This window comes from Oncorhynchus gorbuscha, linkage group LG07 (assembly GCF_021184085.1).
Source record: "Oncorhynchus gorbuscha isolate QuinsamMale2020 ecotype Even-year linkage group LG07, OgorEven_v1.0, whole genome shotgun sequence".
In the NCBI taxonomy this organism is placed as follows: domain Eukaryota; kingdom Metazoa; phylum Chordata; class Actinopteri; order Salmoniformes; family Salmonidae; genus Oncorhynchus; species Oncorhynchus gorbuscha.
This window is the reverse complement of record NC_060179.1, coordinates 53,415,069-53,439,830: the sequence shown is the minus strand read 5'-3', so window position 1 is coordinate 53,439,830 and position 24,762 is coordinate 53,415,069. Positions and strand designations below refer to the sequence as shown.

Here is a 24,762-nt window from a genome sequence, read left to right as displayed (position 1 = left end):
TGTACAATTTAATGGTTTTGATATAATGATTTATTTCAGACATTCTGACATTGATAAAGATATAATATATTTAATTAAACTATTAATAATATTAGGTACATTTCATATTCACAAATGCAAATGGTCTAATTCAAAACCTAACTTTTTCCACTTTATAAATTCATTTAAACAATATGGCACTACTTTAACTCAAATGAAAAACAAAAAGGCAATTAAAACTTGTATTATTAATGAATATGATTTGTTTGTTTGGGATTCCTGGCAATGTAAATAGTTTGTATGTATGTTTGTATGTAACTATTCCTCTTTTGTTTGTTGACATGTTAATAAAAATAAAAAACACTAGATAGAGACAGAGTACTTTTATTGACCGGTCCAGTAACAATAGAGCACCAATTAACTTGTCATGGGACAGAAATTAAAGGACAAATATGAATGGAAAAATACGATTTGTTCAGTCTAGATGTATTTTTGTCCTATATATCCTGTTTTAATAGCTCCATGCTAAGTACTAGCACTTTTTTTTACAGTATTTTCCTACTTATTTCACTGAGCCAATATTTGCCTCTGTCAACACTTTACACAGGATGGCAGCACACTGCCCTTCCCCCCAAATCCCCACCCACCCAAAGATCGGTATAATGACGAGATGCTCATGTCTCCGTCCTAACAATGGGAGTCGTTGCCTCAAAGGCGGGAAGGCAGGCAACAAGTTTAGAAACGCATTGGGCTCAATTTTGGCGAGAGTGAAACCTCTCGATTAGACTATTCCTCTCTGACCCACCCTTGATATTTTCCTAAATTTAACACGGGTTCAAATAGGTGCTGTTAGCTTTAGTGATGGGGTGGCGGTGGTGATGATGCTGCGCGCTATTCGTTTTTAAAAAGTAATTCCAGAACAATACTGAATCATATTAGTGAGGATCATAATGTTGCGGGTTGTGGTAGAATCTGCTAAAGGTCTGCCTAAAAATAAACTTGGAAGTACACCGGATCCCGTAGCATCTATTATTTTTAAAGGTAAGGAAGTGCTCTTACTTTTTATGTCCAAGAGATTATATTTCTGTATTTTGATCCACAAATCTGATGGTCTGCTTTATTGGACTACTCCCATCACCTTACACATAGAAATGTCATAACGTTTTCTTTTGTTGCATTCATTGAGAAAGAACAAAGGTTGTGAGATGAAGAATGATGATGGTGTAACCTATTGATTGGTTAAGTCAGGATGTGGTCCTTTTGAAGTAGAGGCAATAACTTTTCATTGGACCTCAACTGATGAATGTATCAATTCAATATTACCTGAGTTCTATTGACTGAATTGACATTCTTTTACTCTGTACAAGTTGCTAAGAATGGGATACTTTCTTAGCAACTGTAAAATGTGACTGAAATAAGTGGGGGAAAAAAACAAATGTTACTTTCAGATGAGAAGAAGAAAACCAAATCAATTGACAGTGAAGTAAACCCAGTTTGGAATGAAGTAAGTACTTTCAGAGTATTTGTCCTTGGGAAAGTTGTATGACTAAATATGCTCAAAATAGCTACAATGCTGATAGTGTACTATTGTAGGCTTCTGTATAATATTGTCATTGCCTGCTCTCTAATAGGCTTAATAATTCGATTTGTGTGTATCTCAAACACCTTGGCAGTGCCCCTGATTTGATAATTAATATATGTCATGTTTGATTACAGGTCCTTCAGTTTGATTTGAAGGGCTCTGCGCTTGATTCCTCATCTTACATTGATGTGATTGTGAAAGACTATGAAACTATTGGGAAAGATAAGTAAGTGGCCCACACATACACCTCAATGTTCCTTTTTGCAACTAAAACAATAGTTTCTATTGGACAAATTCAGGTAGGGCCCTCACCGTTCCATTTGCCTCCATTTAAGAAATGTTTTGCAACAGGTGTAATGAATACACCCCTGCAGTAATAGGGGAGGGTTAGTAGAGAGAGAAACCCAGTTTGCTCCACCTCATTAAAACAGAGCAGAGCCGTCCTCTAAATGAAGTTGCAAAGAGCTGCCTAGTCTGCAATGTGATTACAGGAGGTGGTAGGACTTCTACGACTACTACAAGATCTCTTAATCGGTTCCATTTTAATGAAGGTATACTGTAGATTAGACCAACCTCCTACAAATTAACCCCCAAAAGGAAAGGGTCAACTGCAGTCTTGAAACGGTTCGACCAGAGCTACATAATGACATAAACAGATCAGGGCTTGTAGCATGGCATACGATTCAAATCCCAATATCTACTTAGAGTACTACAATGCATTCTAGGGATAATGTTCATGGAAAAGTAAGTTAGCATAGCCACTGTTTCAGGAGACCTCATTGTTGGCTCAACATGTAGCGCCCACACCCTACTTGCCATGCTCAGACGTCCTTGCAGTGAGTGGGAGAGGTGATCCATCTTAGGCAACAATGAATGAATCCCTGTTCTGTTGGGATGAGCTGGATGGCACTTGCTGATAGGGAAAGATTGTATTCATGTAGGATGAAAAAGTTGGGAGGGTCCAGGCCTCTAAGTATAGACCAAAGTTAAAATGTTGTGGTGTCTGTCTAGTATTTTCCATTCACAGAGGAAAAGACATATGGTAACGATCAGGAGATGTAACCACAGAAAGATTTTCCGCGGTTTGCCAATTAAAATCATGAAAGCTTTGTGTGTTATGAAGACAACACATACTTTACAGAATGTTAATGTTTTAGTGAGATTAATTCAGTAAAATGATCATGTCTGTGAATCCTGTGTATGTAATGTAGATTAGCTACAGTATTCTGCAGCTCAGCACATTTGAAATTGGATGTCTGATGCTCCAGTTTTGTCAGTTATATGCATCAGTGCAGGCCATGTGATGTGAGTAAAGCTTTCCATTGAGTTAGCCTAATCTGACACACACACTGACGATGTGGGAGAGTATAGGGACTACTCTCTCACATAGTTTTCCAGGGTCTGTTATGATACTTGGTAACCCTAGCAACTTGGGAGAGAAATGTTAAGCTTGTGATTCTGGACTTATTAGATTTGGGCAGGAATTCCTCAAATGACCCCTCCCCCAAAAAAACATCCACAGGTTTATTATCCTGCATTCCAGAAGAGTATCAATCTCCAGAGAATTCAAGTTTCAGCCTTCCAGATGTAGAAGAGATCAGTCTGAACACTGCATAGGAAATGTACTATTCCCCATAAGCAGAGTGACCAGTAAGGATAAATTGCAAAGTGTAAAAAGATCAATGACCTTATTAACAATAGCCACCAGGATGTTTACATTTTACATTTACATTTAAGTCATTTAGCAGACGCTCTTATCCAGAGCGACTTACAAATTGGTGCATTCACCTTATGATATCCAGTGGAACAGTCACTTTACAATAGTGCATCTAAATCTTAAAGGGGGGGGGGGTGAGAAGGATTACTTATCCTATCCTAGGTATTCCTTAAAGAGGTGGGGTTTCAGGTGTCTCCGGAAGGTGGTGATTGACTCCGCTGTCCTGGCGTCGTGAGGGAGTTTGTTCCACCATTGGGGGGCCAGAGCAGCGAACTATCCTGTCTGTAAAGACATCAATCATGATTGGATAGTACAAGTTCAAGTCCTTGAAAGGGTTGTGACAATTTGTTCATACATACAGTAGGTGATGTGGTGCAGCAAGTCCTATCATAGTATTTGATCATGGTGTCATCACTTAGCACACAAGTGCCAACTCATTCCCACAGACCACAGCGAAAGCTAGCAAGCAATGTACTGTCGGAGACGATGGCGTGAACTGAGGTTTTGTTTGAAACTGCTAGTGAGTCGGGTGAAGATAATAGCACAGAGATTGAAAATGAGTGGGTTACAGTGGCGAAGAAGAACTCAAATCAAGAGAAGGAAAGTTGTGGTGGAAACTAGGAAACCCCTAGATTAGTTTTTAGTTGGCGTGAGGGTGTTGGATCTATGCTACCTAGGCAATCCGTTTAACATCACAATGGAAAATCTGGAACGTGTTGGAGGAAAGTGTCACAGGAAGTTGTCTTATTTCTATTTTTTTGTGTGTGTGTATCTGCGGAGAAGAAGAAGCATGTTTTAAGCCTCAAAAAGATATAGGCGTGGAATGTCAAGGGGGTTATTTCTGGGGTGGCGCAAGAAGTGAAGGTCGACGACATAACTGAAGACATCGATGGAGTGGTTGATGCACATCGACTGGCCTGTATTTGATGGATGGAGAAAATGAATGGACTTTATCCATACTACTGTTCTTTGATGAAGAGTCTCTCCCATCTCCTATACGGTTAGGATTCATGAGATACCCTGCAAGAGCTTTTGTGCACAAGCCCCTTAAGTGTCATGAATGCAAAACATTTGGTCGTGTGTCACGTGTGTGCGGAAGGGAAGAGTATCGTATGCCAGATGACGTGAAATGTTGCAATTGTGGAGGCGAACATGCACCCGGAATCCTGGAGTGCCCTGTTAGGGTGAAGGAGACCGCGGTGGCAAGAGCAAGGTGTGTTCAGCGTGTCTCCTATCTGGAGGAGGTGAGAAGAGGAAGGAACGAGTGGCGGGGAAGAAAACAATAGTAGTAGAGGCACCACGACCAGTTAAGGGTTCTCATCAAGCGAGGGATCGTGAAATGTTACATGTTGTTAGGTTCTTATTTTTCAGAGTAAATAACCCACGCACACTAGAGAAGCTTTAACCAAGCTGAATTATTCCTAAAGGTTCTGTGCAGCTGTAATCAAACAATAAAACAGTTCTCACGTCATAGTTTATATACATCCTACTTAAGACACTCCCTCTCTCCAATCCTTCGTTTATGCCCAAGAGAAAGAAGGTAACCAGATACTAACCCTGATTACTCCCTTAAGGGGAACTGACCTCACCCCTCACCTTCTGACTTCAACCCCTCCTTCACCTAATCCACAGATGTCCATCTGTCTTCCTTATATCAACACATCGCTCTCTTCCTTTCCATCAAACACATTCCAAAGCCTTCTGGCTAGTTAGACTCTTTCTAATCATAAATCTCTATCATTTATTAGCTCAATATTCAAACTTTAGCCGATTCCAACAATGTTTAAAAGGTGGACTTTGTATAATTTATTGCAATGGTCATAAACTGTACATTGCAAGTGGAGAAGAATTAAGAGAAAATTGAAATCATTGTGAATGCAGCTGAACGTTTCTTGTGTCTTTGTTTCACAGCCGAGGCCTTGCGAGAAATTCCTGTCTGTGAATGTTTCGCCCCTCACAGGCCCCTCAGCCTGTGTAGGGATGTATTTTGGAATGGACTGTGATTGAATAAGTGGGATGGGTTTTGTTTGTTGACGTGTCTATTTGGTATGATGTCATTTTCCCCCCTTTGCCGCAATGTATTTTTATTTTCTTGTTGACTACCTTGTCCAGCTGGTGGTGGTAATGCACCATCAATATTGGATGTCGAATGCCATCATCGAAGAAGATGGCGGAGCTCTACTGATAAGGATATTGCTGCAGTATTTATTTCTTACAGGCACCTGATATTTATTATCAAAAGTAATTTCAACCCTCACCTTTGTATAGTATGAAAGCTGTATTTGTTTTTACAGCTAGCCAAATCTGAAGTTTGCCCTTGTTTTGTAGGTTTCTAGGCTCTGCAAAAATCTCACTGAAAGACTTTGCAACTGGTCAAGTCAAATCCTCTCCATCTAAAGATGTGGCTCTTGTCAATGAAAAGGGGCAGGCTATTGGGGTATGTTTTTCACTGAGGGGATTCGATTAAACTGGCCCTGGGTACACCGGTCTATGGTCGGTCATGTGACCGGGAATAGCTGGTGAGGGAGGCGCACCCTGCTCAAATCGAACAGCAATCTGCGCCGCTCGGTTATATTGTCAACAAGGCAGCATGATTCATCGTTCAGAAACATACAACTTCTCTGTTTCATGAAATTATATGCTTTCATTAGTTTCAATTGGGAAGGCAGATAAAGCGTTTAAAAAAAAATCAAAAGCAATCACTTTTGCGTGTGAACACAGAGAATCCTACTCATTACTCTACGTGCTTAACCTATGTCACTTTTGTTTTGAGCAGACTTCACCGGCGGCCAGAACAGGGCAGCCAGTTTATGCTCCGGAGGCACCCCGGTTCCAAAACAAACGCAATCACTTTCCACCCATTGCAAACTACGCCTACCCAAGCGATGGGCCAGATTAATGCAATCCCCTCACTAGTTAATACTCACCAGCTACCAAGGATATGGGGAAAACAATCATGCAATCAGCTCAAATTGAAACACCTGTTTTCCCTGCAATCCTTTCAATCCCTATTATACAATTTTTAATTCAAAGGTTATTATCTTAACCACATGAGCATAAAATTCTGGTGCAATTTTCCAATCTGAATTTTGATACCAGCACGTTTTAATGGGATGATTGATTGATCGATTGATTCCACCAATTATTCCCCTCCCAGGCCACGGTAAGCCTTTTGATTCGCTATGACCCTCCAGCCAATGCCGCTCCAAAGTCAAATGACCCACAGGAAGGAGCCACAGCTGGTGATTCTGGTACGTCATGTGGTCTGTAGTGCCACGGTAGCATTTGTCTTTGGGATCATGGAGGACTTCTGTTTGGTCGGCTCTGTGGATGAATACTTTGATTGCAAAAAAGAGCTGTCTGGTATGCTTGTCTTAATCATCCAAATAAGAAATAAACATCATGGAGCTATTAGTATTTTTGCTTTGTTTTCCTGTCAAGTGGCAGGATTATGAAAGGCCTATGAGTTTATTTGGATCCTTGTATTAGCTGTTACTTCAGCAAAAAATCTTTGCTGTTGAATATACTTTAATCTGATGACTGGTTGATGTGTGTCTGCAGTGGAAGGTGGTGGTGAAGAGAGGGATGAGGACTTTATTGATGGAGGACAGAGTGGCTGTGCAGGGGGAGTCTCCTCCAATGGTCAGCCTGGGAACCCTAACCAAAGACTGGTCAGGAGTATCAGGAAACGGAACCGTCCCCTGGCCAATAAACCTCAGGACTTTCAGGTGAATTCTCCCACAGCGGTTCTATCTAAACACAACTGTCATGCTGCGTAACATTTGTTTTCACTCCCTTTTTCTCATTCTCATCTCTTACCCTCAGATCCGTGTCAGGATCATAGAGGGGCGACGGCTCCCTGGGAATAACATCAAACCTGTTGTTAAGGTGAATGTTTGTGGACAGACTCACAGAACAAGGATAAGGAGGGGAAACAATCCCTTCTTTGATGAGGTAAAGGCAGCCATATTGATTAAACTTGACTAAGTCCATGTGTGCTTATCAAATTGAGAAATGACTGCAGTACATTTGTCCTGAAGGTTTATGTGGCTTTGCTTTTCTCATTAAACAACGCCGATTCCTTTCTCTTTACAGATGTTCTTTTACAACGTCAACATGTTACCATTAGACCTATTCGATCAATCTATCAGCTTTCGGGTAAGTTGAACTCAATGTTGGTCATTTTGGCACTAACTGGTGAACATTCAGTTACTATGAGCTGTATAGCATTTCATTCTCGCTTGAATTAAGTGCTCTCCTTCTGTAGGTGTACGACTCCTTCTCTCTGAGAGCTGACAGTCTCATGGGGGACTTCAAGGTACTCCTCCTTTCCCCGCCACCTCTTAAAACATTCAAGGACTAAGGACACCAAGGCGTCCCAACTTTACAATCCATTACTCTATTTATGTATTTTATCAGTGAGGTATTTCCCATCTTTTGCTTCCCACAGGTTGCTATTGGCTTTATTTATGATGGACCAGGTAGGTTTATGGAGGTGACTCTCTGTATTTGCAGTCTCGATGTTTATTGGAAACATAAGTGCTCATTGTTCAAATGTGTGTGTGTGTGTATATATATATATAAATTAAATTCATCGTTACAGTTGTTGTCTAGCTAGCAAATTTGAGCCATATTAGTATAGACGTCAGTCAAAACACCTCTCAACAAGACATGGTATCAATAACAAGATTCAACGAGCTGATGAGCCATCTATGATTCTCCACATGGCATAAGCTTGTCATTGTTGCTAGCTGTCTGAATGTTCAGAATCATAAAAACTCATCAGTTTGAGAGAAATGACTGCAGTACATTTGTGTGCTGTTGTCAGACAACCCGTCTATGGAGGTAAATGTTGTGCCCGTCTGTCTCTCAGATCACTCCGTGATGAGGAAGTGGCTCCTTCTGAATGACCCTGATGACTACAGCTCGGGGGCCAGGGGATACCTCAAAGTCAGCATGTTCATAGTTGGGATGGGAGACGAACCACCGGTACAGTAATGCGTTCAGTAATACAATGTTTAGTTTGGGTTTACCTCCCACAGTTCCTCAGTGTTTCCCCTATATATGCATTTAACATCGGCGCACCGCTACTGCTTAATCGTGGCTGGCGCTGCAATTAAAAAAATAAAAAATAAGTGTGTGTTTGACTTGCGCAGGTCGAGAAGAGGGACGTTAGCGATGACCAGGATGACATAGAGAGTAACCTGCTGATGCCAGCGGGGGTCACTCTGCGATGGGTCACCCTGTCTCTCAAAGTGTTCCGGGCCGAAGACATTCCCCAGAGTACACCACTCCTATATCTAATGTCGTAGCGATCACGTCCTGCTGCTGTTGTTGATTTGTTATGCTTTAATGTTCTTCAGCACTGACTTCTAAGTCATTGCTCTCTACGCTTAAGATGGTGTGTGCATCTGTGCTAGCTATTCATTTAGAAAAGTGTATCTCTCAAAACTATGTGAGATTTGGATTGATGTGGTATATACTTTCCTCTCAAAACAAACTTAACCAGTATGTTTTTTTTTTCATAGTGGATGATGCCTTTGCCCAGTCAGTGAAGGATATGTTTGGAGGGGATGGGAACAAGAAGAATCTAGTAGACCCTTTTGTAGAGGCCCGCTTCGCTGGCAAAAAGGTACTCCCAATCCTCTCTACACAACTCATCATGGGGAGGATTTGTTTATTATGGAAATGGTTGTGCTGTGAAGTTGATATGTGAATGTTTGTTGTAGCTGTGCACCCAAGTCATTGAGAAGAATGCCAACCCAGAATGGAACCAAATGCTGAATCTTCAGGTTAAGGTAAAAAAAACACTTGTGCACTGGATTTCTGCTTTGGTAAATTGTGATTCATTCAAAACAATGATTTCACAATCTTTCTGCAGTTCCCTTCCATGTGTGAACAAATCAAACTGACCATATTTGATTGGTAAGTCAACAGTATCTTCTCTACTGAGCACTAATGTATCCATTTTTAAAGCACTTAATTTGCGCTCTTGTCAGTTTTGTTCTGACCTACCTCACTGTTTTAGAACTGTATTCAGAAGCATACTTTCTAAGGTCCTGAGTTTCTGCACAAATGGGGCCAGGAAGTAGTGTATAGTCAGCCCTCTTAGAGTGCCTCCCTTGTGCTCTCTCTCTGCTCCCTGCCTGTATGCTGTGGAATGGCGTCTCCAGAGTGTGGTCAGTCAGTTAGTTGTTATTTGGCCTGGGAGGAACTTGGCCGTACTATAGTATGAGTCAGTCAACCGCCACTCCCTGTTCCAGGCTGGGATTCTGTTGGCAGGGAAACACCACTGTAGCCTTAGTCTGTTGCTAGTGGGAATGGTGGAAAATCAGGATAAGTCAAAGGTTAGGAAAACTGTGTCTTCTAACCGTGTGTCCTCTAAATGTGATGACGGTGAAGTTGACGGTGAAGTTGACGGTGGATAATGTCATGTTGTGATATTGCACTTCTTATGCAGGGATCGCTTGACTCGGAATGACTCAATTGGCACCACCTACTTGAATCTGGGCAAGATAGCGTCCTCTGGTGGTGAAATTGAAGGTATGGTTCGATTGAGGTCTTCCACTACTCCCCACTACTTCTCTTTCACCATCTATAGCTCAAGTATATGATTTCTATGCCGTTGTAGTTGTCTAATTAACATTGTCCATTCACTTTGGTTGTTAAATGAACAGGTCTACTCTATTCATCTCTATTCTATTGTAATTGTCCAATGTACAGAACGTGCTTTTTTCCCCCTTTGTCTAGACGAACATGCGGGATATGGGTTCTCTCAATCACGTGAGGGCTCAATAGATGTGATGAATTATTAAAGTACCATCCAGTGCAAGAATCTTATTTGGCCCGGTACCACAAACACGTCATGTCAAGGATACTGCAGTTTGCAGTACTGTATACATCACATTAGTCAATTCCTCAGATTATAGCCCAGCACGACATTTCAAAGGATTTTAGAATGGATTGAATTTGACCCCAGACAATGATTACTGCACTGCAGTTACTTTGTGACTGTGACTGCTAAGAGTTGTGCTCGGTCAATTCATTTCTGTAGCCCTTTGAGCACGATAGCATGATATTTGAGTGTAGTGATCACATATCATTTCAAAGTTGTCTTTCCTTGGTACTCAAAAGGTTACAGCAAACAATGTTGCTTCCTGTCAAACCCTTCATATTCAGTTATGGAATTTTGTAACTTTAATATCATTTGAATGCTTTGTTTGTGCTGTCAGAGGTGCCTGTGCTGCTTTTGTTTGCCAAAGATGGAGAGAAAGCTCATTTGCTGCATGTGTTGCATTTCTAAGTTGCTGTATGAGGCTGAGATTCTTTGTGTAACCTAACACTCTAAAGAGGGGTGGGAAAAACGGAGCAGATGCCCTAGATTTGCTACTGCTGTGTTAACTGTTCTCCATCCCAGACATCAGCTTCTTGACACACAGAACTAACTCCACAGCTATTTCCTCCACAGGGAAGACTGGAGAGTCTGAGGTGGGTTTTCTGCCAGCCTTTGGGCCTTGCTATGTCAACCTTTATGGGAGTCCCAGAGAGTTCACTGGGCTTCCTGACCCTTATGAAGAGCTGAACTATGGCAAGGTAGGTCCTGCAAGGGAATTGAATAAATCTCTAAGCCTTGAGATGTTGACCGATTTCTACATTATGGACTGTATAAACTAATGTTGACATTGAAATTATCTATACTTTTTTCTTTTTTGACAGGGTGAAGGGGTGGCCTATCGAGGGCGAATCCTGGTTGAGCTCTCGACTAAACTGGAAGGCAAACCTGACAAGACTGTGGATGCGATCCCTAATGACGACATCTTGGTGGCCCAGGTACTGTAACCTGTCCTCCCATTGTTTCTTAATCAATTTTACCTTACCCTTTTCTCCTATAGGTATGTCCTGTTTTGGTGGTTCTGGTCAAAGAAAAACTAAATGCATGTGAATCTTTGAATAACAAAGTTATTTGAAATGTAAGTCAAATAATACACGTTTTATTTTCTGATCAGAAATACCAGCGTAGGAGGAAGTACTGTCTGTGTGCCGTGTTCCACAGTGCCAGCATGCTCCAGGAGCCTGGCGAACCAATCCAGTTTGAGGTCAGCATCGGCAACTATGGCAACAAACTGGACACCACCTGTAAACCACTGTCCTCCACTACCCAGTACAGCTGTGCTGTTTTTGATGGTAAAGGACCAAGCCACCTTAGAAATGAAACTCATCTTGTAATTGGTACCTCTACAAGAGTATGTGAATTGGACTCATTTAGTTTATTTTAAACAGGTAACCACTACTATTACCTGCCCTGGGCTGACACAAAGCCGGTGGTTGTCATCACATCATTCTGGGAGGACATCAGTCACCGTTTGGATGCAGTCAACATCATTCTGTACATATCTGAACGCCTGGTAAGATAATGTGTTAATTATTGTTTTTTGCCATGGCAGATTTTATTCATAGTATGAAAATGTATGCACACTACTGTAAGTCGCTCTGGATAGGAGCGTCTGCTAAATGACTAAAATGTAAATGGTATTCTATTATTCATAGAATGTATGAATGCAATGTCAAATTTGAGTCTATTGCTCCTTTCAGCAATCTAACATCACTGCAATGAAGACTGCCATCTTGGCTAAAGCTTCTGACAACTGTCTGGCAGAGATCTGGCTGAGGCTGGTGAATCAGCTGATTGACGATCTTGACCGGTAAATGATTTCTTGTTTTTAATGGGTTTATCTGGTAAACATTGGTATAATCTGTTGGGTTTTCAAATAATAACTCCTTGCTGATCTAGCTCAAACACGGCGAAGATTACTATTAACCCAGTATTTGTATCTAACCCAATCCCCATCATACCAGTTTCAAAGTTCCAGACCTGGAGGGCCAATCCAACCTGACTGCCCTGGACATCCAGATCAAGAAGCTGCGGGACAACGCCCTGCAGACTATCATGGAGGGGGCCGACCGTATGAGAGACGAGCCCGCCGACATCAAGGACACCCTGGTGGACATCGAGGGCTGGCTAGACAAACTGAAGCAGCTTGCTGATGAGGTAGGTCAGAGGTCAAGCTGTTAGTCTGGGCATGATATACTTTTGGTAAAATGCTATCAATAATCACCAATTTTTTTAATATTTATAATGGCTGAAAATTGGGGCTATAGGCTCTTCACATTTTAAGTACAGTACCAGCCAAATGTTTGGACAACTACTCATTCAAGGGTTTTTCTTTTTTTAAACTATTTTCTACATTGCAGAATAGTAGTGAAGACAAACTATGGAATCATGTAGTAACCAAAAAAGTGTTAGCTTGATTTGTTTATATTTTATATTCTACAAAGTAGGTGCACTCTTTTCACAGATTCTGTTTTTTGGTTACTATGATTCCATATGTGTTATTTCATAGTTTTGTTGTCTATAATTTAGAAACTTGTAAAAAATAAATAAAGGGAAAAACACTTTGAATCAGTAGGTGTCCAAATGTTTGACTTTTACTGCATGTTTCCATGTAACATTCCCTCTAAATTACCCTTGAAGGTAGTGGTAGGGCTGTATTATCTGGGGATGTAATTGACATTGTGTGTTTACATGTGTCCCTCTCCAGCCCCAGAACAGCATGCCTGACGTGATCATCTGGATGCTGAGGGGGGAGACGAGAGTGGCGTACAGCCGTATCCCAGCCCACCAGCTCCTCTACTCCACCTACAGCGAACAGGCCTGTGGACAGTTCTGTGGCAGGACCAGGACTATCCTCATGCAGTACCCTATGGATAAAAACAAGGGGCTCAAGGTTCCAGTCCAGATCAGAGTCAACGTGTGGCTTGGCCTGTCTGCACACGAGAAGAAGTTCAACACTTTCTCTGAGGGGACGTTCAGTGTGTTTGCTGAATTGGTATGGTTCTATGAAAATGACTCCCTTTTTTTTGAGTGTTGAACTTAATAGAAATGGGGGAAGAGTGTTGTATAAATGTATATTAAGTGTTTGTTTCTCCCCCCCCTTGGCAGTATGAGAATCAGGCCTACATGCTGGGAAAGTGGGGAACTACGGGTCTGGGTTTACGCCACAAGTACTCTGATGTGACTGGCAAACTGAAGCTGAAACAGGAGTACTTCATGCCCCCGCGAGGCTGGGAGTGGGAGGGAGAATGGTTCATCGACCCAGAGAAGGGGTAAGACTTATGTTTTATACAGTGGTAGAATATTTGTAATCTGCTCTCCTTTATCACAATCAAATGAAATCAGTCATGTTCAGCAGACAGGCCACGCCGTTTTGAAACAGAAAATAGATATTTTTCATATTGGATAAGTCTAGGTAGGCCCTCTCTGTTTCTTGTTCTTTTCTTCCCTTTGGTGCCTAATGAACATGACCCAGCTGCCAGTTCTTTGGTTGTTTTCATTTCTCATTCCATCAACCACCCATTAGTGAGGAGTATTGTTGTACCAGGTCTTTTTGAGCAGGTTTTAAGTCTGTGTAATAATATCTCTTTGTGTCTGTACAAGTCTGTTGACAGAGGCAGATGCGGGACACACTGAATTCATAGATGAAGTCTTCCAGAACGAGACTCGCTTCCCTGGCGGAGAGTGGAAGCCTGCTGCTGAGCCCTACGCTGACGTGGTTAGGGAACACACAACAACGCAGACAAAAACGCACAACGGTGTTCAGGTAACTGAGGTGTTGTTCGTTGTGTTTGCAGAATGGGGAGAAGACTCAGAACCCAGGGGAAATGGAGTGTCCTGCAGGCTGGAGCTGGGAGGCTGAGTGGGCTGTGGATGACAACAGGGCTGTGGATGAGAAAGGTCTGCTTTCACACACTGCTTGACCTTGCAGTGGAGGACTTGACTTGAAATTGGAATTTGTAATGTCTACTACTGTAGAAATGACCTGTAGTATTTTCAAGCATTGTGTATGAATTTCTAAGGTTTGTATTTGAATGCAGGTTGGGAGTATGGAATCACCATCCCTCCAGATGAAAAGCCCAAGTCATGGGTGCCAGCAGAGAAGATGTACCACGTCCACAGAAGGAGGAGAGTGGTCAGGCCCAGGAAGAGATCCGCTGCTGGTACAACCGCTGAGGTCCGTGCGCACTGTGCCAATAGGAAACTGTAATTAAATGTTGTGAGTGTCTAATATATTCCCCTGCCTTTTCAGAAGCGAGACCAAGGAGACCCGGAGGGCTGGGAGTTCTCCTCTCTGATTGGCTGGAAGTTCCACAGGAAGGTGCGTTCCACCGACACAATCCGACGCCGACGCCGGAGGAGGAAGATGGCCCCCGCCGACCGCCTAGGGGCATCTGCCATTTTCAAACTGGAGGGGACACTGGTGAGCAACTCTGGTCCTCATGGCCTGCAGCTTCTGTTAGTTTTCTCTTCTCCCTGGCATGATGACACTTGTCCAGCAGTTGTCCATCCCTGTTGAGTGATTAATTCTGAGGGATTCTTGATTTGTCTTTGCAGGGGGTTGATACAGATGAGAAGAGAAAAGATGAGACTGTTGATGCGTCCAAACCCTTTGGTGCCAATACTCCAACTGTTTCCTGTTCATTTGACAGTGAGTGCTTTAGTTATACATAGTTGGCATGAATTTCTCTGTCTGATACTGGCCTTAACCGTGGCTGTTTTTGGTTTTTTTTCTTCTTGCAGGGTCGCACGTCTACCACCTCCGCATCTACATTTACCAGGCCAGGAACCTTGTTGCCATGGACAAAGACAGCTTCTCGGGTCTGCACATCTCCCTGTCAAAAATCCTCTTGATTTGGTGGCAGTTGACACGTGAGATATTATGAAAATAACACACAATGTGTTCGATCTCCTCCTAGATCCATATGCCCATGTGTCTTTCCTGCACATGAGTCAAACCACCGAGACCATGAAGGCTACTCTGAACCCCACGTGGGACCAGACTCTGATCTTCCATAACATGGAGATCTACGGGGACCCCCAGAACATCGCCCACTATCCCCCAGATGTGGTGCTGGAGTTCTATGACAATGACCAAGTGGTGAGTGTGATCAAAGTCCCGTCAGTTACTCAGGTTATCAACAGTCCCTTAATTGACTGATTTTCATCCTGGCTGTAGTTGGTTAACATGTTACACTCTGCCCCAGGGGAAACATGAGCTGCTGGGTCGGAGCATGTGTGTCCCCCTGGTGAAACTGAACCCAGGCATGGACCAGACCCCTCAACTGCTGTGGTCTCCCATCACACACAAGGGCAGGCGGGCTGGGGAGGTGCTTGTGGCTGCTGAGCTCATCCTGACAGATAAGGTGTAGTACCAGAGTAGGATGTGGAGCAGTATTGGTTAGTGGGGAGGCTTATAGGAAGACGCTTATGTGTATTGTGTGTACTTTGTCTCCAGGGGATTGGGATGGACCTCCCTCTGGTTCCTCCCAAGAGGGCAGAGAATCTGTACATGGTGCCTCAGGGGATACGGCCTGTGGTGCAACTCATGGCCATTGAGGTAAAACTACAATACTTCAGTCATAACATTACCACAGAAATGGGAAGTTTACCTGCAGTTTCCCACTATATATGCTGTGTGTTCCAGATTCTGGCCTGGGGCTTGCGCAACATGAAGACCTACCAGTTGGCTACGGTGTCCTCCCCTAGCCTGGTGGTGGAGTGTGGAGGAGAGGTGGTTCAGTCTGCTGTCATCAAGAACATGAAGAAGAGCCCCAACTTTCCTGGATCTGTCCTCTTCCTCAAAGTGGTAAGAGCTGCTTGCTTTGGATCTCAGGCATTTGTTTTTTTTTTTGTATTTTTGTTTTGTAAAATGTTGCCAGTGTAGGCATCCTCTCATTCCTCACTCAGGGGATCAATGTCAAAGTTTGTCTTTATCCTCAGCTCCTTCCCAAAGAGGAGATGTACACCCCTCCCATCGTGCTGAAGGTGATCGACCACAGGCCATTTGGCAGGAAGCCAGTGGTTGGACAGTGTACCATAGACACTCTGGAGGAGTTTCGCTGCGACCCTTACATCATCCAGAAGTCATCCATGTCATCCAAAGGTAACTGTCTCTATTATAGACTTACTACACGTGCAGTCTACCACCCTATGTTGAGATTGAAATGGTTTTCCAACATATGAGATGTACATAAGAAATTGTCTCAACTTTTTTTAGTGGCTCTGATGGCCGCTTCTCCTCGGGACATCAGAATTGACATGGAAGACGGGAGGCCTCTGCTTGAAACTCAGGTATACTCTGGCATTTGAAGGGGAAATCCCTCATTCACCATATTTTGTTTGACATTACACTCAGAGCTTTTAAGCTTGTAAGATTTATTCTAAGTGTCCAAATTTCACGTTGATGCTTTGACTTGCAGTTTGTGTAGAGTATATCAGCAGCAGTCATCAAAATGGCCGCCACCTACATCTCATCTTTAATGTATGGTCATCTATAGTTTAACTCTATAGGCTGTACAACGACACTGCAGGGTTGAGGTTGCCTTTCTCAGTTCTCAACGGTGATCCATGTTTATATAGAGAGAGATGAAATGACTGCTGCGGAAGGAGTATGAGCAGAGTCAAAATGTGATTCATCCAAAGAAGTAAACAAAATTAAATCAACTTTGAACCTGTTTAAAAAATTAAAAAAGTTTGAGTTTAATCTAATAAAACAGGACATCTGTGTCCCGTATTTAGAACTGAGCAACAACAAAAAAGAAACCCTTATTGAAACTATTCTTTTGATTTTGCATTCTCACATCTTGCCTACTCATTCCTATAATCCAATGGATATTGCTGATCAGGTGATCATATTTAAATTGTTTTACAATTATTTAAAATGACAGAACTGCAAATTATACCACTTATATTGTAATCAATGATCAACCTTCTAGACAATCGTAGCTCATGCATTCAAACAATGTCCAATCATGCCATTGGATCACATTTGGTGATCAATGAATCAAATAAATAAGCTTTTTCCCCTTCATGCTACAGCAGATCTTATAGAATCTACCAGATTGATCATGCATGTGACACTGATTCACTAGCTGGCATGCGAATGACTGTATTGACTTGACACCTTGTTTACTTATCTTTCCTTTCATCCCATTCTCCTTAAAGCTTGCAGAGAAGGTAAGATATGGAAACTTCTACGCACAGCTCTATCACACTGATGTACAGACTTGAATTTGATATTAACTTTGCTTTTTCACATTAGGAGAAGGAGACAGTTGATTGGTGGAGTAAATTCTACGCTTCCATTGGAGATCAGGAGAAGTGCCGTCCTTACCTTCAGAAAGGATATGACACTTTGAAGGTGAAGCCTTGACATCTCACACAGAATACATCTGAAGTAGCTGCACTGATTAATTGGAATAGTTCCCCCCCCCCTAGACTCAAATATAATTTTATATCTTCTGTTTTCAGGTGTATGATAACGAACTGGAAGAGATTCCTGAGTTCAAACAACTCACTGATTTCTGCAGGACCTTCAAACTGAAAAGAGGCAAGAATGAAGATGGGGATGACGATCCATCTGTCGTTGGAGAATTCAAGGTGGAACAGCAGTTGCTCACCGTTGTGTCACAAAATACCTACACTTACATGTCTCATGCATAACATGCCACATTGGCTCAGTTATACAAATGGATGGAATGTATCAGTCATAGATCAGGCTATTGCTGCATTCTAGTGGCGGAGTTGATGCATTGCTACCTGTCAGTGATGGCTGATTTGTTTTTTCAGGGCTCTTTTAAGGTGTACCCTCTATCAGACGACCCGGGTGTTGCTCTTCCTCCTCGCCAGTTCCGTGAGCTGCCTGAAAGCGGGCCTCAGGAGTGCCTGGTCAGGATCTATGTGGTCAGAGGCATCGACCTGCAACCCAAGGATAACAACGGCCAGGCGAGTCCTGATGTGACCTTGGAGTTATAAGATTACATCTGTAAAAAATGTGATTCTGAGATGATTGGCTTTAAAGTTCTAAACCCATATTGGTTTGACATTGAATGACGTGAGCAATATTCATCTCATGTTATTTGTAACTTTACAACATGAATTGTGGTATTTTGACTTATTCCACATTTTGTTGTTGCAGCCTGAATTCAAAATGGATTTTAAAAAGTATAATTCTCACCCATCTTCACACACTAACCCCTAAGTGAAAACATGTTTTTAGAAATGTGTGCGAATGTATTAAATTAAATGCAGAAATATCATTTGCATAAGTATTCATACCCCTGAGTAAATGCATGTTAGTAAGCTTTGGCAGCCACTACAGCTGTGAGTCTTTTCTAGGTAAGTCTCTAAGTTGTGCCCACCTGGATTGTGCAACAATTATTTCCACAATTCTTCAAGCTCTGTCAAATTGGTTGTTGACCATAGCTAGATAGCCATTTTCAAGTTCTGCCTTAGATTTTCAAGCAGATTTAAGTCAACTGTAACTAGGCCACTCGGGAACATTCAATGTTCTCTTGGTAAGCAACGTGTGTGTATATTTGGCCTTGTGTTTTAGGTTATTGTCCTGCTGAAAGTTGTATGTGCCTGGTGGAAAGCAGACTGAACCAGGTTTTCCTCTAGGATTTTGCATGTGCTTAGTGCTATTCAAATAAACAAAACTCTGTAGTCTTTGCTGATGACCAGCATACCATAACATGATGCAGCCACCACCATGCTTAACAATATGAAGAGTGGTACTCATTGTGTTGTATTGGATTTGGTCCAAACATAACGGCTTGTATTCGAAAAAGTTAATTTCTTTGCCACTTTTTGAAAACAGAATGCATTTTTTTATTTTTACAGGCATTCTATTAACTCGTTTTGATTAGTATTGTGGAGTAACTACAATGTTCTTGATCCATCCTCAGTTTGCTCCTATCACAGCCACTGTTTAGTCACCATTGGCCTCATTATGAAATCCCTGAGTGGTTTCTTGCCTCTTCGGCAACTGAGTTAGGAAGGATGCCTGTCTTTGTAGTCACTGGGTGTATTGACACACCATCCAAAATGTAATTCATAACTTCACCATGCTCAAAGGGATATTAAGTATCTTTAAAAAAAGTTTTACCCCTCTACCAATAGGTGCCCTTTGCGAGGCATTGGAAAACCTTCCTGATCTTTGGTTAAATCTGTGTTTGAAATTCACTGCTCGACTGAGAACTTACAATTTATCTGTATGTAGGGGTACAGAAATGAGGTAGTCATTCAAAAATCATGTTCAACACTTCTTGCACAGAGTGAGTCCCTGCAACTTGTTAAATAAGCAAATATTTACTCCTGAACTTATTTAGCCTTGCCATAAAGGTGTTCACTTACTGACCAGACATAGCTTTTCATTTTTTAAATTCATTTGCAAAAATTTCTCAAGACCATAATACCACCTTGATGTTATGGGGTAGTGTGTGTAGGCCAGAGACGATTCAGGCAGAAACACAAAAATGTGGAAAAAGTAAAGGGGTGTGAATACTTTCTGAAGGCACTAGTAGTGAACGTCTAACTAACTGTTTATCCCAAAATGAAGATATAACCTTGGAATCCAAAGCTCTTGCATTGTCCATTGCTGTGTTGCTGCCCTCTTCAATTTTACGCAGACTACATTGAATCGCTTCAATTTTGCAACATGTTTTCTCAATTTGCCTTTCCTTTACAGTGTGATCCTTATATGAAGATTGCCCTGGGGAAAAAGTCAATTGAGGACCGAGACAACTACTTACCAAATACCACCAACCCTGTGTTTGGAAGGTAAAAATCACACATTTATATACCCTCATAATCTTATGGCTAATATTGTACATTACACTTATATTAAACCTTTTTTTTACAGAATGTTTGAGATGACATGTTTCTTGCCTGAAGACAAAGACCTGAAGATCTCTGTGTATGACTATGATCTGCTGAGTCGCGATGAGAAAGTGGGAGAGACAGTGATTGACCTGGAGAACCGTTTCTTGTCGCGCTTCGGCTCCTACTGTGGCCTACCCCAGACATACTGCATGTGAGGATACTTTTTCCTACTGTAAATCGTAATGTGAGAGTTCACTACAAAATGCCCCTTGCCTTCTGTTGTATAGCTACAGATAGTCTTTTACTTACATTTTATTTTACTAGGCAGGTCAATTAAGAACTTATTTGCTGTGTTGATCTCCCTGAAACAGCTCTGGAATCAACCAATGGCGCGACCAGCTGAAGCCCTCTCAGATCCTTCAGAACCTGGCCCGCCTCAAAGGTGTCCCTCCACCCATGACAGAAGACAATGGCAACACACTATCATTCAATGGGGAACAGTACACCCTGGCTCAATTTGGTAATTCATGACCCTTTTTTTTAAAATGCCGTTTTTCTTAACGTTCATTTTAGCTTGTTTTGTGTGACCTGAGTAGAGCCTTTGACTTGAGGTAACCCACTTTTACCATCTACATTTAGAGGCTAACTACGAGATCCACCAGCACTTGGGCCCTGCCAACGAACGTCTCCCTCTGCATGTGCTCAGAACTCAAGGATTGGTGCCGGAGCATGTGGAGACCAGGACACTGTTCAGCAGCTTCCAGCCCCAACTCTCTCAGGTCACTGTCCATGTTGTCTTCCTCTTTAATATGTCTACCACTGCTTCCGTGTATCTGAGACTAACTGTATTTTTACTCACTGTATAGGGCCGTCTTCAAATGTGGGTGGATGTTTACCCCAAAAGCATGGGCCTTCCCGGACCACCCTTTGACATTGCACCACGCAAGGCCAAAAAGTAAGAATTGTTTCTCAATTTGGTATTTCAAAGTAATCTTGTCTATAAACGGAATTCATTAAGACATGTCTCCATTTAGGTATTTCCTTCGAGCTGTTGTTTGGAACACCACTGATGTCATTCTGGATGAAACCAGCATCACTGGGGAGCACATGAACGATATCTACGTCAAAGGGTATCAATCAATCAAATGTAGATTAACATTGAAATGCTTACCAAAAATGCAGCACTGTAGTCAATGAACAGCATTCTCACATAGGTTTTCCTTTTGTCTACCTGGGAGAGGGCAGTAGAGATTGCGACATCTGTGGATCTGTTGGGGCAGTGTGAAAATTGTGGGTCCAGAGTTTCTGGAATGATGGTGTTGTGAGCCATGACCAGCCATTCAAAGCATTTAATGGCTACAGATGAGTGCTACAGGGCGGTAGTCATTTATTTACTATGGTGGTCTGCTTGAAATCTGTAGGTATTACAGACTGGGTCAGGGAGATGTTGAAAATGCCAGTGAAGACACTTGCCAGCTGGTCAGTGCATGCTCGGAGTATGCATCCTGGTAATCCTTCTGGCCCTGCAGCCTTGTAAATGTTAAGCTGTTTGAAGGTCTTACTCACATTGGCTACGAAGACTGAGATCAGTCGTCCGGAACAGCAAGCATAGAAGGCATTTAACTCGTCTGGTAGGCATGCGTCACTGGGCAGCTTGCGGCTGGATTTCCCTTTGTTATCTGTGATATTCTGCAAGCCCTACCACAGCCGACCAGCGTCAGAGCTGGAGTAGTAGGATTTGATCTTAGTCCTGTATTGATGCGTTGCCTGTTTGATGGTCGTCGAAGGTTGTAGCAGGAATTCTTATAAGCGTCCGGATTAGTGTCCCACCCATTGAAAGTGGCAGCTCCAGCCTTTAGCTTAGTGTGGCTGTTGCCTGTAACCCATGGCTTCTGGTTGGGATATGTACAGTCAGTGTAGTGACAATATCGTCACTGCACTTATTAATGAAGCAAGTGACTGGTAAACTTCTCAATGTTGTCAGATGAATTCCGGAAAACATATTTCAGTCTGTGCTAGCGAAACAACAGTGCTGTAGTTTAGCATCCGCTTCATCAGACCACTTCCGTATAGAGCTCGTCACTGGTACTTCCTGTTTTTGCTTGTAAGCAGGAATCGGGAGGATAGAGTTTAGTGTTGATCAATTATCTGTTGAAAATATATTAGGATCTAACTACTACAATGGCACATTACAACCTAAATTATTTAACCAGTCAGTTTGTCTTTTCAGTTGGATGCCAGGTATGGAGGAGGACAAGCAGAAGACTGACGTCCACTACAGGTCTCTGGACGGAGATGGCAACTTCAACTGGAGGTTCATCTTTGGCTTTGAATACCTGCCCGCTGAACAGCTATGTCTGGTCTCCAAGAAGGTTTGAGGCTTGACAAAAATATTAAACGTAATAGTGTAGTAAGATAAAATTGAGATGCATTTCATTGGCAACAATTTTGCCTGTTTTTTTTTGCTTATCTTTAACAGGAGCACTTCTGGAGTCTAGACAAAACAGAGTTCAGGATACCCCCCAAGTTGATTGTTCAAATTTGGGATAATGACAAGTTCTCATTAGATGATTACCTGGGTGAGACACCTCTAGCACTATGAATTACCATACAATACTTTCTTTCAACCAAAAATGTTCATATGTTGCTTCAGCTGATCAATTCTGCTATTAACACAGTTCTGTGCTGTTCTGCTCATTTTATAGGCACAGTAGAGCTGGATCTTTGTAACCTAACTCCTCCTGCCAAGACTCCAGAGAAGTGCAGTCTGGGTATGATGGAGGTGATGTTGGATGCAGAGCCACACAAATCAGACCTGACCAACTCGCTGTTTGCTCAGCAGTCTGTCAGAGGCTGGTGGCCCTGTGTCATTGAACAGGATGGGAAGGAAGTCCTTGGTGTGAGTACAGCTTAGCGGTCATCAATTTTAACAATGGCAAAACCAAGACTATAAATCAACCTGGTTTTAGGGGGTCTGCAGTAGATTACTAAATTGCGAATCAGAGGCATATATGAAACATTGTGTGGAATAAATCTGAATTAACATCTTGTGTAGGGGAAGGTCGAGATGACTCTTGAAATTGTGGCTGAGAATGAGGTGGATGGGAAGCCTGCTGGGAAGGGCAGGGATGAACCCAACATGAACCCAAAGCTTGACTTCCCTAAGTAAGGACTTCCACTGGTCTGTGTAGATTCACCCTTTTCATAGGCATATCAGAAATGTTTACCTCAAACTGTACATACCATATTAAACTCTGTTTCCTCTTTCAACAGCCGTCCAGACACGTCCTTCTTCTGGTTCACGAACCCCTGTAAGACCATGAAGTTTATTTTGTGTCGCAAATTCAAGTGTATGTTCATTGGACTGATCCTGCTGATCCTAGTGCTGCTCTTCATCGGAATCCTGTTATACTCTTTCCCGGTAAGAACAAGCAGGAGGAGGATAGAGGGTCAGATTGTGTTAAATAAAATTCCCATTAAGGAAATAACAAACCGATAGCCTACGTTTTTGATGTTATTGTTTGCCTAATTGCTATTTTTCTTTATTCTAGGGCTATATTTCAATGAAAATTGTGAAGCCGTTTCAATGAAAATTGTGAAGCCGTTCGAATGAGAACTCCAGAGGAGCAGAGACCCAAAGTTTTCTGATGTATTTTCAACCAAAAATATCATGACTATTTTATGTATTCAAAACTGTATGTGTAATATTTCAAATGTATGTAATATTTCAAAAAAACTTTGTCCACAGAATGCACAATTGGTATTGTTCAAACTAACTTCTGCCATATGTTCTCTTTTCAGAAGTTAGTCAGAATTCCTTAAACGTTATGCACTTTTTCACTTCACTTTTTTTTCAATGTTCTGTGCTTTGCAATTCATATATTGTTGTGATTATGTACACACTGAATGTTCAAATCTGCTTTTGTATATTGTTTGAAAATATATGTTTACATACATGTTTGTTTTTAAAGGTCATAATAAATGATGATCAGTATGCAAATGGAATTGTGTCTTTGGTGTGTTTAAAAAAAATATATATTAATATTCTTAGTTCAGGTGAAAACCCATGTCAATGTTAAGGACAGGCCTGCAGGTTAAGTGTAACCTTAACTCCAGCCAAGTTTGAAATAGAGAGGGACCAATGTCAATTAAAAGGAAATGCATGTTTTGTAAAGTTTTTAGTAATATGATCTTGGTTTTCCATCAGTAAAATGTAATGAAAGGGTTAAAACGAAACTACAGCCGAATGGGGCAAAAATAATCTTCGACTACACCAAAACCATACAACAGAAGTCATGTCCTTGGCCATACACTCTTTCAGTGGCAGAGGTCGCTGTGCTCTCGATCTACAGTATCTGTCTCAAACATGATTGTGCCTTGACGCAATTTGTTCCCTTATTATTTTCGGGTGAACTGCAAGAAAGGGTGTCTTATTTGTCTTACAGTATCACCTTTGCAGTTTAATTTAGTTTAGACTAGTAATGATTTGATAAGAACCTGTGGAGACTCATAATATAAATTATTCAACCTCCATTTTTAAAGTAAACGAGGCAGTACAAAGTGTACTGTGAGCACCTATATGTGATTAGTCATGAACATAGACGTGAAGGTCAAACGCGCAGAATATCACTGCAATAACATACTTTTAGGTACATTTATTGTGATGTGGTTTTACCGCATTGCTTTAATCATGTTACAAACGAAATGTTTTCTAGTAGAACCCAAGAATCTATGAACGCCTTTGCAGGCTCTGCTCCATTGGAACCA

At 41.9% G+C, this 24,762-nt stretch overlaps 1 protein-coding gene across 2 annotated transcripts; it reads left to right on the top strand.

Annotated features, from left to right (window-relative positions):
* Positions 1 to 689: 689 nt before the first annotated feature.
* LOC124040010 (myoferlin-like) lies at positions 690 to 24,000 on the top strand. 2 transcript variants are annotated; one of them, XM_046356706.1, is made up of 52 exons: positions 690 to 1,020; positions 1,428 to 1,483; positions 1,696 to 1,787; positions 5,607 to 5,715; positions 6,436 to 6,529; positions 6,840 to 7,006; positions 7,104 to 7,232; positions 7,374 to 7,436; positions 7,546 to 7,596; positions 7,729 to 7,759; positions 8,152 to 8,267; positions 8,435 to 8,561; positions 8,807 to 8,910; positions 9,008 to 9,076; positions 9,160 to 9,203; positions 9,739 to 9,821; positions 10,747 to 10,871; positions 10,995 to 11,108; positions 11,285 to 11,462; positions 11,559 to 11,683; positions 11,871 to 11,980; positions 12,135 to 12,327; positions 12,878 to 13,165; positions 13,279 to 13,442; positions 13,774 to 13,888; positions 13,968 to 14,070; positions 14,211 to 14,347; positions 14,423 to 14,593; positions 14,728 to 14,821; positions 14,914 to 14,991; positions 15,090 to 15,271; positions 15,378 to 15,536; positions 15,629 to 15,730; positions 15,818 to 15,979; positions 16,114 to 16,276; positions 16,391 to 16,464; positions 17,338 to 17,349; positions 17,435 to 17,533; positions 17,644 to 17,772; positions 17,962 to 18,117; positions 19,862 to 19,953; positions 20,036 to 20,206; positions 20,367 to 20,515; positions 20,635 to 20,774; positions 20,862 to 20,950; positions 21,030 to 21,125; positions 22,226 to 22,367; positions 22,475 to 22,574; positions 22,701 to 22,894; positions 23,051 to 23,160; positions 23,269 to 23,416; positions 23,547 to 24,000. In XM_046356706.1, the coding sequence occupies exons 1-52, from the start codon at positions 930 to 932 to the stop codon at positions 23,583 to 23,585; spliced, it is 6,129 nt and encodes a 2,042-aa protein (XP_046212662.1). In that variant the 5' UTR covers positions 690 to 929; the 3' UTR covers positions 23,586 to 24,000. The 2 variants fall into 2 exon arrangements, with proteins under 2 accessions (XP_046212662.1, XP_046212663.1); XM_046356707.1 differs by lacking the exons at positions 1,428 to 1,483; positions 1,696 to 1,787 and having other exon boundaries at positions 1,002 to 1,020; positions 6,436 to 6,641.
* Positions 24,001 to 24,762: the final 762 nt, after the last annotated feature.

Bases quoted from the DNA above. Each gene is read 5' to 3' on its own strand.
- LOC124040010 (XM_046356706.1), top strand. From the start codon at position 930: ATGTTGCGGGTTGTGGTAGAATCTGCTAAAGGTCTGCCTAAAAATAAA. The intron at 1,021-1,427 runs GTAAGGAAGTGC...TGTTACTTTCAG, and splicing joins AGCATCTATTATTTTTAAAG to ATGAGAAGAAGAAAACCAAA. The intron at 9,077-9,159 runs GTAAAAAAAACA...ATCTTTCTGCAG, and splicing joins TGCTGAATCTTCAGGTTAAG to TTCCCTTCCATGTGTGAACA.